Below are 13,818 nucleotides of genomic sequence, written 5' to 3' on the forward strand. Positions count from 1 at the left end.
TATCAAGAGTGATGTTACCGTGTGTCATTTATAAGAAGACATATTGTTATGACATATACATCCTCTGGATATATGAAGATATAAGTTTATAACATATAAACTCGCGGAAAGTTTGTTTCAAAACTCAGTGTCTTTAAAATTGAAATCGACAAGCATAAAACTGCGATCCACAAATGCTTTTTGAAAGTTGTAAATGTTAAATGAAAATATTCATAAATGCTTTTCATTTATTTGTAAATTAATTGAATGTATTCACAGATCATTTTTTTATTTGTGGAATTTGTTTGTGTATCTGCAAATCCATTTTACATTTGCAAGATATTTTTGTGAATTAGCAAAATTATTTTTCATACTTGTAGAAGGTGTTTTTTATTTACAGATTACACATTTACACATGGACTGTTCATCTGTTCACACAAATAATATTGAAAGAAATCTACCTCCATATGTTTCTGATTAGCAGGAAGGTGTGCATGGAACTGGTGCACAAGTGGCACCAGTTTAATTTTAATCTGTTTTCTAAAACCACTTTTTTTCTTTTCTGGTAACCAATTACCAAACTATGTAGCCATGGCAAACTCATAAAACAATTGAAAGCCCAGTACACAAACACTTGTTATACCTCTTGCTTCTTAAATTCAAATATAAGTTTACATCCAAAACAACAGTAAGTGAATGCACTTCTGTTAAAAAGGTGACTGTATAAGGACAATCCACTCTAAGATCTGCAGTACAGGATTTTAGTACAGTTCATGGAGGCAACTTTTCAGTTCTTTAACACATAAATTGTGATAGATTTTTCCTCACTTGAACTACTCACTCAAAAAAATAAAATATACAAAAGTTTTATTGTAATTTCACAGTCATTATTCACACATAGAAAACACAGGCGAGACCAATCTCCTTCTTTTTCATGTACACGTACAACAATGTCAGTTCATGTAGTGGAAACATACTCAAGGTACTGAGTGGTTAAATTAGTAGTGGTCATTACAATGACAAGGAAAAAAGAATGTGAAATGTGACAATATATTTTTGTTACAAGTGACAAAATACAATTCATTTTAAGATAACAAACAGAGAAATGTAGTGTGTCATAAAATGTCATTTTTCAAAATAAGGTAAGTAGAACAATTTGAAGCCTCTTCTTCCACGGACAGCACAGCTGATGTATATCACATGGTACACTGAAGGACATACAGGGAATTAAACTGTTAATGTCAAAACAAAGCATGTGTTTATTGGTGCAGCCAAAAGGCATGCAAAAGAAGTTCTAAGAAGTAAATGATCAATTTACCTCCAGGGATGAAGAGAAGAAATCCGGGAACAAAGAAAATAGCACTCGATACCCCTGTAATGACAGTTTCATTAGTTAAAGACACACTCGCAAATACTAATCAGTGCAACAATACATTAAAGGAACAGTTCAACATTTTTGGAAATATATTTTTTTGCTTTCCTGCCCGGAGTTACATGAGGAGATCGATACCAATCTCAAGTCTGTACAGTAAATGTGAAGCTACAGCCATCGGAAGATTTGCTTGTCTTAGCATAAAGACTGGAAACGGGGGAAACAACTAGCCTAGCCCTGTGTAATGGTAACAAAGTCAACCATACTGTGACTTGGAAAATATCCTTACAGTAATTACTGTACAGTAATTTCTTTCTTTCTTTCAAAACATTGAAGTTAATCCTACAAATACAATTACTCATTCCAGGCATTGTTGCAAACTGCAATTTAGTTGTCCGAAGAGTTCACTTACAGTTATTAAGTAATACTACTTGTACAGTATAGGTTGGGTGTTGGCAACATCAACAACATGTGCAATTACACACCATACAAGTCATTTCATTTTCAACTTTTGCCATCTTCTGAATAATCAAAAATCATGATCCTCATCTACAACCCACAGGCTGACCAGTCCTACATGTTTTTGTTTCTCCAGCTCTATTTCTTAACACCAGTTGTAAAAGTAGACAAATGGAACAGATTGACCTTGAGTGCAGGGTTGGGAAACAGTGCGCTATGTCATCTAAAGAACTTTGGCCTTTAAAAATGGGTGCTTCTTCACCACCAACCCAGTGTCATGGTGGCACAGGGACAATATAAAGACAAGATTACTCAGAGAGCCGCCAAGCTACAATATGTTTGTGTGCAAAATCCACATTCATAGACTCTAAAACTGTAAAGTTCTGAATTACAAGCATTTAAATACACAGAAAGACAAAGACATATTCATTATATGTCATTTGTAAATTAGTATAATTAAATAGAGAATTCTTTTCTCAATTTATTCCTTTTAAGAGTCAGTATTTTGTTGAAGAATGTTTATTTCTTGATTGATTGATGATTTGGTAACTACTTCAATTTGTCAGTAAAATGTTTCTTTTGCTACTTTTCTCTGTCAGCTCACACGACAGTGTGTTCTCTTTAAATACTTTTTAGACTAATTCTCTTGGATTTGGACAAACAGATCGATTGTGTCATTTCTGTACACAGAAATCAAATAAATTTGTCCTTCTTACCTGCATTTGGATTCAGCTGTATGACAACACCTGTGAAAATAAGAGCTAAAAAGAAACAATACAGTAGCATCAGTATATACAGTAGACCATGAATGGGAGAATGGTCTCAGACTTTTGGACCCCACTGGGTATATATCTATAAAGTATTTCACACTTTTTTTTCATTAGTTTTGTTAACTCTGGCAAGAATTAGTTGTACACAGAGGATAAACAAGGGGACAAAGTTCAGTGAGTGAAGGGCCAGGCATGTCACTGACTGACACAACACTGAACAAACTACCTGGTAATAAATTGGAAAACTATCTGAAGCAGTATGTTTATGTCAAAATAATGGAGCACATCTAGAGCTTCATATAAAGTGCCCTTTTATCATATAAGAGTTTCTGTGCTTTTCAAATATTCATTTTAGATTGTAGCCGTTTAACTGTAATTTTATGAGTTTCATCCAATTACTAAACCATCTACATTTTGAGCAGCTCATACAAAGGAGTTTTAAAGGGTGAGAGCCATTACAGCCAGACATTATTACTGTCGTCAAGTAAGAAAAAAAAAAATCTAGGAAAACATGACAAAAACAGCAGCAGAAGAAAGAAAGAAGGAAAAAGTCATATAATCACATCAGAATATTCTGGCTGGATATTTTATATTTGATGAGTGAGAAACACTTGTGCTAAAGACTCACCAACTCCAGTGATGAGGAGAAGGAATGAAGCCAGAACAACTCTTCTGTTTTTCTTCACCAGCGGATGGGACACCCACCTGAGCAACACATTTTTCTTAAAGTAACTGTGTTTGTTGTTGATTCTGTTTGAGAGTGTGTGAGTGTGTGTATCAGTTGTTTGAACTCACCCGCAGCAGTGTGCAGAAAGCTGCGTGACAGAACTCAAGGTGCTGAAGGACCACTGGGAGCTGCAGTAAGACAGAGTTGCTGGGTCACTGTGGAGAGAGCAGAAACAGACTTTATCTCACACTTAAACCACATGAAGGCAAAGGAAGAAAAAAAAACAATATCACATCAAAAGTTATAGTCGTAAGACCTACCTGATTTTGAAGAAGTTATTGAAAGAGGAATTGCCATTGTTGCCCAAAGCATCTTCATTTTCCAGATTCTAAAGAAATGGCAGATGATAAAAGAGTTGCATTTTCAAGTAAACAACTTTTAGCTTCATGTTTGTACACACAGAAGGTGCATGTGTACCTGATACTTCAGGTTACTGTGTTCAGGGGAGCTGGCCGCAGCGGGAGAGGGATGAGTCTGAGGTTTAGAGAAAGATAGAGGACCAAATGTCATCTCGCCTGCTTCTCTGTCCTTGTCTCTGCCCCTCCATCCCTCTGTCTCTCCGTCTGACACAGCTCCCTCCTCATCTCCCTCCAACACAAAGGCATCATCAATACTAAACTGCGTTGCCATGGTGATTGCCTCTTACACCCTGAGGTCCTGTGGCTTGATGCTCACTGTGGGCAAAGAGGAAAAATCAATGTTGCTCACAATGCCTGCAGTCAAAGCTATAAAAGAGAAACATCTCATGGTATCATTTATTGATTGACTGATATCATTTATTCATTTTCTACTTGAACTATTCTGCTACACTGCAGCCAGCTACAGTTTCCTGCCTTGCAAAACAAAATAAGTGGAATTATTGAGTATAAAGTAAAAAGTTGGCTTATCGACGTTTAATTTTTGTTGCTGCTTTCTCTTCAAATGGGTTAAAGCACGTTTAAGTTTTGAGCTCATTATCACACATGTAGTACAGTTAACCACTCTGAAAATAGCAACAAAAAAAACGAGTATACCATTAAGTCGGAAAATACCTGCAAAACTGCCTGAACTTGGCCGACACAACTGAGCAGATTGGGACCAAAGTTGGCTAAAATGAACAAGCGGGTAGCTGGCTCTGTTGTTGCTCTCTGCCATTGTTTGTGCTATTTCCGCTAGTCGATCAGATGACCAGGAGGAAAACTTACTGTCTTGAGTAACTCTTTTCTCCAGCGAGGCGAAACTCGACACCACGTTGCTTAGAGACGGGTCACATGTTTGAACACTCTGTGACAATTCTATAGAAAGCTTTCCTACTACGGTTTGTTTTGTTCTTGAATGTAAAGAAAGGCTCTCAAAAAGTTTCGGACCTCTTCCTTTCTCTTTTTTTTTTAACTCCCGGCTCTCGATTGCACACGACTGATTACGCCCAAAGCTCTCCCCCGGAGTCAGCCCGTTCAATCGAAGGTCGAGTTTTCGATCGATCCACTAACTTACATAAGAGGAAAAAGTCACCTAAACTCTAATTCACCTGTTAACAATAGTTTAATGATGATAAGCATATTTAACCCAACTGGCCAACACTACAGTATGATGATCCAGTAGATCGTGATAGATGATGATCAATTACTGTAGGCTAAGTACTACTAATATTGTACTATTTAAATTTATCTAACACATATAGTCAGTTTTCAGATTTTTACCTAAAATAAACTATGATATGTTTGCAAAATACAATGCTTTGTTAAAAAAGTTAATTTCAGATAGTAACCTGTATGTATTTGAAGTAACTTGCACTCTTCCATACCTCGCACCACTTGTTATATATCTTTAAGAAAATGTTCGACTTGTACATTGGAGGCTTAGGGCTCTATAATAGGACTGTATAATAAGTAGGGGTTTTTTTTGGTACTTTAAGTACATTTTGCAAATGTGTTTTTGTTAAACTGGATCTTGAATGCAGGATTCGCTTGGTATGGAGTATTTCTTACATTGTTGTATTGCTACTTTTTCCACCTCTGCTTGTCATGTACTGAATATATGAGAGAAAGGCTAACTCATAGTGGTGAATAAGAGATTTATTGACTTCATCAATAAAAATCAAATATTATTTATTGAAATTATATGAAGAGTAGTTGACAACACAGGTTTATTTTTATTAATGTATTAACAATTTTTTAAATGTAGAATTTGATAAGATATTATATGCAGAAGAATATTTGATTTTTTCCTATTTTAAAATTGCTAGAATTTACACGAGAGAAGATGGAGTAAAGGTTGCCTTCTGAAACATTAAGAACAAAATGAAAGCTGTGACAACAGTGGGAAAAACAATTATACTTACTGGTAAACTGGTAAACCTCCAATGTGGGATCACGATAAGGCCAATACACTCGAAAATATAAATAAAAAACTGAAGAAAATAAAGCACAAATTCATTTAATGTTTCCATAAAAACACTTCACTTTTGTCACTTTGACTCCATAACTTTGAAATTTAATTATACATCATGTCATACATGTGACAACACTGTTTTCTGCCAATTAGCAAAAACTCACCTTGTGTTTTCCTTCCACTATGTTCATGTCTGTGTTTATTATCCTGTGCAACCTTTGGCAAAATCAAATTATGTAAAACACTTCAGGCAAAAACATTTTATTATGCAAATTCAAAATGAGCCAAAAATGAGTGAAACTGCTAGTCCACCCCCAGTAACTCATAACTATGTTCCACTTGTCAAGACTGAGTAGCTATAACTGATGATATAACCTGGATTTAAGCACTGATATCCTAAGTAATACAATAATATATCGCTGCATTGCATAAATACATGAAATGACAGAAAAGTAATCACAGGAATATAAATCATCCCACTTTGTATTTGTTGCCAACATGTGAAATCATGTGGTTTCCAGAAAGTCAGAAGACCTGCATTATGCAAACACAAACATCTCTAAACCAACAAACACGGATTAGTCATTGGTTACAGTTTACTGGAGCAGACAGTCAGGGGGAGAACGAGTGAACAGTGGTTTGATGTGGCAGAAACATTACTGGTAAAAACTAGTGCCGTTACTGAATTTGGATACACTTGGAAATTGAAGAGATGTAAGTTATTTAATGTTTTTTTGACTTTTTGTTGTTTAATCGCTGAACTGAAGAAATATTATTACATTATATTATGCTATACTGCTATAAACAACAGTAATTTACCTCCTGAAGCTGGATGGGATTGATCTCTGTGTAAGGTGTTTTTTATTGAAAGTAGAAGTCAGAGATAAGTGATCTAATTTTGAAAAGTTTTAATGGTAGGGAATATCACTGTTTCACAGGTTGCGCCATATATTGATCTTTCTTCCGGCTTGATGCCATAATCATTTTGAAATCTTCACTTGCAAAACAACTCCATCTACTTGCTAATCTTATTTTACTCCCTCTGCTCTGTGCTCCGCTGAAGATGAGACTACAGGCCATACTTTGCCTCTTGCTGCAGCTCATTTTTGAGGTAAACTTTCCTGAGAAATGTCAAATTTATTACTCAGGCAGAATGTTCACCAATATGTTCCATATTGAATAGATGACAAAAGTCCTTAAACCTCAGCCTTCTTGACTCTTTGATTCATCACCTTTGTATCAGATATTTGACACTTTGTTTCTGTTCAGTTTTCATCATGCTCAAATCTCAGGGTGATATCTGGTTCCACCCTGGAGCTGCCATGTTTCTCACCCCAACCTGACTCCACTGGATCCACCATCACCTGGATATTCAATGGTCTTATTATATTTCTATCATCACTGTTCTCACTGTGTTGCAAAAGTATACACTTATATATTTATACCGTTTGATCTTTTTCTTAATACAGGTAAGGATGTAAGTGAGGAGCCACATCACTCACTTAGAGTTAAAAAGGATGGCTTGTATCTGTCTATATCCCCTGTAACTCCTGCCAACGAGGGCGAGTATGCGTGTTTTGTGAAGGAGAGCAATACGGAGATAATAAAGACATACAATATCACGGTTGTTGGTGAGATACGCACCTATCTTTATCTTACATACATGCATTGTTTATTTGGTTTTGATTTAAATTGACATGTGAAAGAACCAAGAAAAAGCTTGTATCCAAAAGAGGTTGACTTATTTGTGTTTTTCACTACAGCATTACTTGACATTACCATCAAGGTAAACCGAGGCTCAGATGTGCACCTCCCATGCCACTTCCCACCCAGCAGCCAAGTCATGGCCAATGCACTCTGGTTCAAAAAGACGGACCCTGTCGGGAGGACACAGCTGAATCCTGAAGACGATACAGATGACACAACGAGACTAAGCCTGCTTTATCCACTTGACAATGATCAGACCATCCTTATCAAAGACACTGTCATGGAGGATGCTGGAATTTACCATTGTGAATCTGTAGATGGGGAAAGGCTCAGCACCATACACATTATTGTTGAAGGTAGGTTTGGCAACCTTTTCTATACGCTGCAATGATACTGCACAGTCCATGTAATTTGTAACCATTAATTCTTACAGTAAATGTCAAAACAACCAAGCTTGAGTATTAATTTTAATAGCAAAGAGCCTTAACGTACAGTAAAATCTCATTTCTGACCATGTGTAGGTATTGTTTTAAAAAGATGGTACAACAGTTATGAGCATTTTTAACCATTTGCTTAACTTTCTTTTAGTTGTTCCTACCAAACCTCCTTTCTCCTGCGAGAAGTTCCCCAGAGCATGGGAGCCGTGCCAGGACGAGGACAGTCGCACAGGGGAACCCATGCTGCAAGAGTCCATGGCAGAGTTTTCCATGAAGCTCTATTCTTACCTCAGAGGGTCATATCCTTCTAGCAACTTGCTCATTTCTCCCATCAGCATCAATGCAGCACTCTCCCATTTGTTGCTAGGTATGAAAAGGGAAGCAAGTCCCTTATTTGCTTTTATCAATTTAACAACTCTTAGTTATTCTTAAATATTCTTAAAGTCTGGTGATATTCCACATTTTTTATTATCAACAAATCCCATGAAAAAACTAAAAACCATCAATGAATTGTTAAAGTATTGCCTGTATGTTTAATGCCCGATATATCTGATTCCTCTATGCCAAAGAGCTCCATTCATGTCCAAAAATATTTTAAAAACACATCATTGAACCACACAGACTCAGTGTATGATCTGTTTCTCCATTACAATTAAAGTGATCCCAAGTTGATGAGTTGATCCCACATACACTATCTACGACTGAAGATAGTTCACACAATTTTACAATTTAAAAAATGTAAATATCTACAGTGCCCAGCTAATTTATTTTTTGTTTATATAATATTTTTTGTTTTCATATATTCAGATCTCCAGTAGGAACAAATACTGTAGGCGTGCAGCTGAGTGCCCCAGACAGGCTGCGGGAGCTAGAGGATATTGTGAGATGTACAACCAAATTATTCATTTTGGTTGCTTCATAGCATTTGTTGACAGAAAGAAACATATAGAATGACGCCAGCCTTGGCCTTTAAGATTCTTTGGTCGAAAAAGCAACATAATCCCTTTGTTTTCTGTGGACAAGAAAATGTCTATATAACTTGGAATTTACATAAAACTTTTCTCACTTTTAAATGTCACAGTAGCTTTTCTTCTACTTATTTTAAACCTTGCAGCTTTCTTTACCACTCTAAAGTATGTGTCTTTCTATATTATCTATCTATATTATCTGTATTTTATATTGTCTCTTCTTTGTTGTGATACTTTCAGGGGCAAGGGATACCACTCGCAAAGCCATTGAGAGGGCAGTCTGTGTGCCTCACGACTTCCACTGCATTCACTTCCAGATGAAGAAGCTGAGAGAGAAGCTGGTTGGCTCCTTGCAGCTGGCTTCTCAGATCTACTATAACCCACGTACTGTACTGCTATCACACTGTGAAGTGCACAAAATGGCCACTCTGTGAAGAGAAATGCAATCAGAGATAAAGATGCAGAGATTCTGAGTGCATACAAAAAATAAATGGATTTTTATCTCTGTAGCTCATCATAGTTTCTTTGTTCTTTTCCTTAGAAATGAATCTGGCCGAGTCCTTTGCTAACCAGTCCATTCAATTCTACGAAGCGGAGCCCACCAGGCTGCTGGAAAACAGTGAGGACAACACACGGATGATCAATAGCTGGGTGGCAAATAAAACCCAAAATAAAATCACCCAGTTGGTTGAATCAGTTTCACCCAGTACACAAATGATCCTGCTCAACGCTGTCTCCTTCAATGGTCAGTGAAGTGTGCGCGCACAAATGTGAGTATTTGCATGTATAGTGGAAACTAATAACTGTGCGTATGTGTGTGTGTCAGGTCAATGGAAGGTCAAGTTTAATCTGAAACCAAAGAAGGGTCTTTTCACAAAACTGGATGGTGATCTGGTAAAGGTGCCTCTCCTCTATCACCCTAGATACATGGCGGTTATGACATATGTGGTTGAGCTAAAGGCACAGGTAACAAACACACTAACACACATCTAACTGTAACCCACCCATTTACATACTATATACAGCAGCTAATGACTGATTCAGCATACTTTTAATGGTACCAATTTTCCAAATATAAACAAATATGAGCTAAAAAATTAAGCTCTAGTTGTGGCTCACAGCTAACTGTACTCTCCATGGCAGATTATCTTTCCTGTTTGCAGCTCCCAAAGCATTATGGAGACTGTAGTTCCAAAATTTAAAGCGTGCTTATCCTCCAAATCGAGACACATAATTGAGTGAAAGAATCCATCAATATGGACTTTTTTCAAGTTAGATCATCAATATTTTTTACATTATAAAGGTATCAGAGATCTGGACAGTGCCAGACTTTGAAAACATCTGTTTTTTGTATTTTTTTTTTTACTTTGCCAACAGGTGGCAAGGTTTCTTCTCACAGGTGACAGCAGTCTCTACATCCTGCTACCTCGCTCCAACAAAGCGACTGACCTGCAGCAGGTGGAGGAGAGGATGACAGACACAGCTGTGCATCAAATGATAGAGGGAATGAAAACAACAGTTCCTCACTATATCGAGGTTACTCTGCCCCAAATCAAGCTGGATGACCAGCCAGACATGAACATACTTATCAAGAAATTAGGTTTGTTCATCTTTCATGTGCTGTTCCGTCTGTCAGACTCAAGTTCTGCTTATTACCACATACTCAATACCACCCATGCTTTCAGCTCATGTATAACTTTATCTAGCAGCCAGAAGACATTTGTGAAATATGTCTCCCCATCTGCTCGATTTCACTGTATGTAATCCACTTACTTTGCTTTCCTTCCTGCTTTCTCTCTCTTTCCCAAAACAGGACTGTCGTCCCTCTTCACGGAGCCCAACCTGTGTGGCATCAACACTGACAACATGCTGGTCTTGGACGATGTCAGACACAGGGCCTTCCTCACACTAACCGAACAAGGAGTAGAGGCTGGCGCTTTCACCACTATGGCGTTCTCTCGCTCCTTCCCTTCCTTCTCTGCCCTGCGGCCCTTCATCCTGCTGCTGTGGAGTGACCAGGCCAATGTGCCACTCTTTATCGGCAGAGTAACCGACCCGTGAGCAGGAGAAAGAGCGAGGGTGGGAGGTGGGGGGGAGTGGGAGAAATGCAACCAAGCACATGTACAAGAAGAAATAAAGATATGGTGAAGAAAAGCTGCCTGATATAAGTGAAATACATGTCATTTCATAATGTTACTATGATTTTTTTCAGAAAATTCAGCTGATTTTTCGAAACTTGATATAAAACAATATAAATTCAGTATGAGCATTGCTTAAAGTACTCACTAAAGAGAGTCTTAAAAAAACATACACAGCCTTACAAAAACATATACACAGGCTTTGATGTGGATTGTCTTTGAAGATGTCGATGAATAAACACATATGCACATATACTGCCTGTCTTATGTTTTTGAAGATGTGAGCACTGAGCGGATCACTTGTAATTCAAAGGAAGACAGACGAGCACTGAAACAGCTTCAATTTATTTTTGCGAAGTAGTTACACAAACCCACCACAGGATGGCAGCCATACTGTGTGATTGACATTGACAGTGACTACACAGGGACTGCAGTAGTGAATTCCCATCTCGCTCCCATCTCAGCCCTCCTGCATCATCACCACTGATATCAATTTAAGGAAGACAAGTGTCAAAATCTGTGACAGTAAAGTTTTTTTTTTTTTTTTTTTTTTTTTTTTTAAAGTAATAGCTCGTTTGGTAAAGCACAGCAACTGAGCAAAAAAATACCCTGAATCATCGTATTCACAAACAAATACACACTGATGGCAAGAGACTGAATGGATGGCATAGACTGTAAACACATCAGCATCCAGAACAATCAGCTAAAGTTGCACTCTATTATACAAGCTGATGATGATTGCTAAACATGCAGCCGTATTGCAGATAAAAATGATTACATAAGCTAAGCGGGGTCAATAGACACGAGTCAGAAAATTTGGTGACTGTAAACAAAACCAACAGATCCAGTCAGAAACGTGAACTCTTAGGGCACTTCCACCCAGCTGATCCCCAAACAAAGTGTTCCCAGAAATGCATCTTTGATGCTTGGATAACATGATCATGTTGTTTTGGTTTGATTATCTCACTGCTGACGTGCTGGGAGTTTTGATGTGCATAGAGAAAGTACAGAATAAACCCACCATTCTTGCCCAACCCCTCTTGTTAAAGTCATTTAAGGTCTAACTGAAAATGTGTTTAAGCTTACTGTTACAATACATAGTTTAGTCCCAAGCTTTTATAATGCCCAAGCCCTTTTTTTTAAATTCTAAACCTAATTCACCACTGAAGGATCCATTTTTTGCAGTCAACGATGAGACATTCACAAGGTTGTCGAAGGACACCAAGAATATGAGCAGCCGGATCGATTCAACAGTTAGAAAACTCCCGGAGGCCACTGACTGACTGTGGGTATGCTTTTGTGAACCGGTGTATGGCCAGAGCAGGAGTGATAGATGAACCGAGGGAATACATTTGATATCCTGGCAGGCATTTAGACAGCTCAGCAACAAGCTAGCCCATACACCCTATCAATATGCAGATCTGTGCATCAAGGCACGTAACACACATGTAAGTTAATAAGTGTGCAATCTAGCATAGCTTATCAGTATCTTGGATCCTGGTCTGTGATTATCCACTGTCCCCCTACTGCCAAATGTGTTTCCATACGGGGTGTAATCTCATTTTATCTCCTGAGGTTATATCATAGGGGGGCTCCGTTCTCTATGCCTGCATTTCTACTAACTACACACAGTTAATCTCAGCAGGCAATCATATGTTTCATAGACATGGGCACAGTAGTCCCTCCAGTCCTGTCTCATGCCCAAATGATTAAATATATGCCACTATAGACCTAATATCTAATAGGTCAGAAATAATGGGATGAATGATCGCAGAAATAACTCCCCCTGATGGATGATGTAGATTACAGCCATTTTTTTTTTTTTGTCACACAGGGAGAGGCTCTGAGGGTGTGTAAAGGTGGATTAGGGGGATAGATAAGATAACAGGAACAATCAAATGCCTGAAATTTCAAATTAATACATTACTGGTATGAGATTGCCCTGCAAGAAGAAAATGTTACATCATCTGTGACTCTGCTGGAGCAGAATTGGAATCACTGAGGTAAACTCGCTTAGATCCTGTTGAAATCTGGTTCACAATGCTGGAATGAAGCGAAGGTACAAATGGTACCTCCAAAAGCAATAGCCATACTGCCTGCCATGGACACAACTCATCAAAAAAGAGCAGTCAAAGGTTACGTATCAAGACATATTCCATTCTTCAAGTTGTTCAATGACTGTCTGGCAAAGGGAGAGAGAGAGAGATGGTAAAGGTCTGGCACACACGATTGACGGCTTTTCAGTGTTGTCCAGCCAGGAACACTCACACCACTGAGGTCTGTGGTGGTGGTGGTGGTGGTGATGGTGGTGGTGGTGGTGGTGGTGGTGGTGGTGGAGGAGGATTTCTCTCCTGTATGTCTTTTCTTGTCCTTTGTTACTATTTCTTCACACCTCTGTGCTTCTGAAGTTGGACGGAGACATTTTGAATGGGGCATGATGTGAATACAGATAGACACACACTGCACAGACAGTGGATGTAGGCACTCATATTCTCATAGCCCTCACGCACACACGTATGCCGACACGTTAATGTTCGATGTCAAGGTGTATAGAGAGCCACTGTCACCGAAAGTCAATGAAAAGACATTAGAACAAGAACACTGAAACAGTAAAGGTACAAATCCACCGAATGGATCGTTTTGTGCTTTATAATATGGTGTGTTGTTTTGCATCAGATCAACAACCACTAAAATAGAGACTTCTCCGAACATTCCCGCTCCTATAACTAAATACCACATTATGAGTCACTAGGGTGCACATAGTGTTGGCCCCTTTCAATGAATGAATTTTTGAGTACATTAGTCTCAAATCTCTTCATCAGGTGTAGATTTCAATGACAGAATATGAGCAACTTCCACAATACAGTAAGGTCTAAAGCACAATTTCGTGG

At 38.1% G+C, this 13,818-nt stretch overlaps 2 protein-coding genes across 4 annotated transcripts; one reads left to right on the forward strand and one right to left on the reverse strand.

Annotated features, from left to right (window-relative positions):
* Window positions 1-829: 829 nt before the first annotated feature.
* On the reverse strand, window positions 830-6,090 carry tmem134 (transmembrane protein 134). 3 transcript variants are annotated; one of them, XM_022758521.1, is made up of 9 exons: window positions 5,842-6,090; window positions 5,628-5,696; window positions 3,725-3,981; window positions 3,568-3,635; window positions 3,376-3,462; window positions 3,209-3,285; window positions 2,527-2,571; window positions 1,298-1,351; window positions 830-1,187 (listed from the first exon to the last, which is right to left on the reverse strand). In XM_022758521.1, the coding sequence occupies exons 3-9, from the start codon at window positions 3,935-3,937 to the stop codon at window positions 1,105-1,107; spliced, it is 627 nt and encodes a 208-aa protein (XP_022614242.1). In that variant the 5' UTR covers window positions 3,938-3,981; window positions 5,628-5,696; window positions 5,842-6,090; the 3' UTR covers window positions 830-1,104. The 3 variants fall into 3 exon arrangements, with proteins under 3 accessions (XP_022614242.1, XP_022614244.1, XP_022614243.1); XM_022758523.1 differs by lacking the exons at window positions 5,628-5,696; window positions 5,842-6,090 and adding an exon at window positions 4,492-4,708; XM_022758522.1 differs by lacking the exons at window positions 5,628-5,696; window positions 5,842-6,090 and adding an exon at window positions 4,339-4,464.
* A 182-nt stretch (window positions 6,091-6,272) lies between these two features.
* On the forward strand, window positions 6,273-11,182 carry LOC111231429 (plasma protease C1 inhibitor-like). Its single transcript, XM_022758515.1, has 11 exons — window positions 6,273-6,391; window positions 6,741-6,788; window positions 6,947-7,055; window positions 7,147-7,308; window positions 7,441-7,740; window positions 7,973-8,188; window positions 9,030-9,173; window positions 9,331-9,534; window positions 9,616-9,755; window positions 10,167-10,389; window positions 10,603-11,182. The coding sequence occupies exons 2-11, from the start codon at window positions 6,741-6,743 to the stop codon at window positions 10,848-10,850; spliced, it is 1,794 nt and encodes a 597-aa protein (XP_022614236.1). The 5' UTR covers window positions 6,273-6,391; the 3' UTR covers window positions 10,851-11,182.
* The last annotated feature ends 2,636 nt before the right edge of the window (window positions 11,183-13,818 follow it).

This window comes from Seriola dumerili, unplaced genomic scaffold (assembly GCF_002260705.1).
Source record: "Seriola dumerili isolate Sdu_G_001 unplaced genomic scaffold, Sdu_1.0 BDQW01000301.1, whole genome shotgun sequence".
Lineage (NCBI taxonomy): Eukaryota > Metazoa > Chordata > Actinopteri > Carangiformes > Carangidae > Seriola > Seriola dumerili.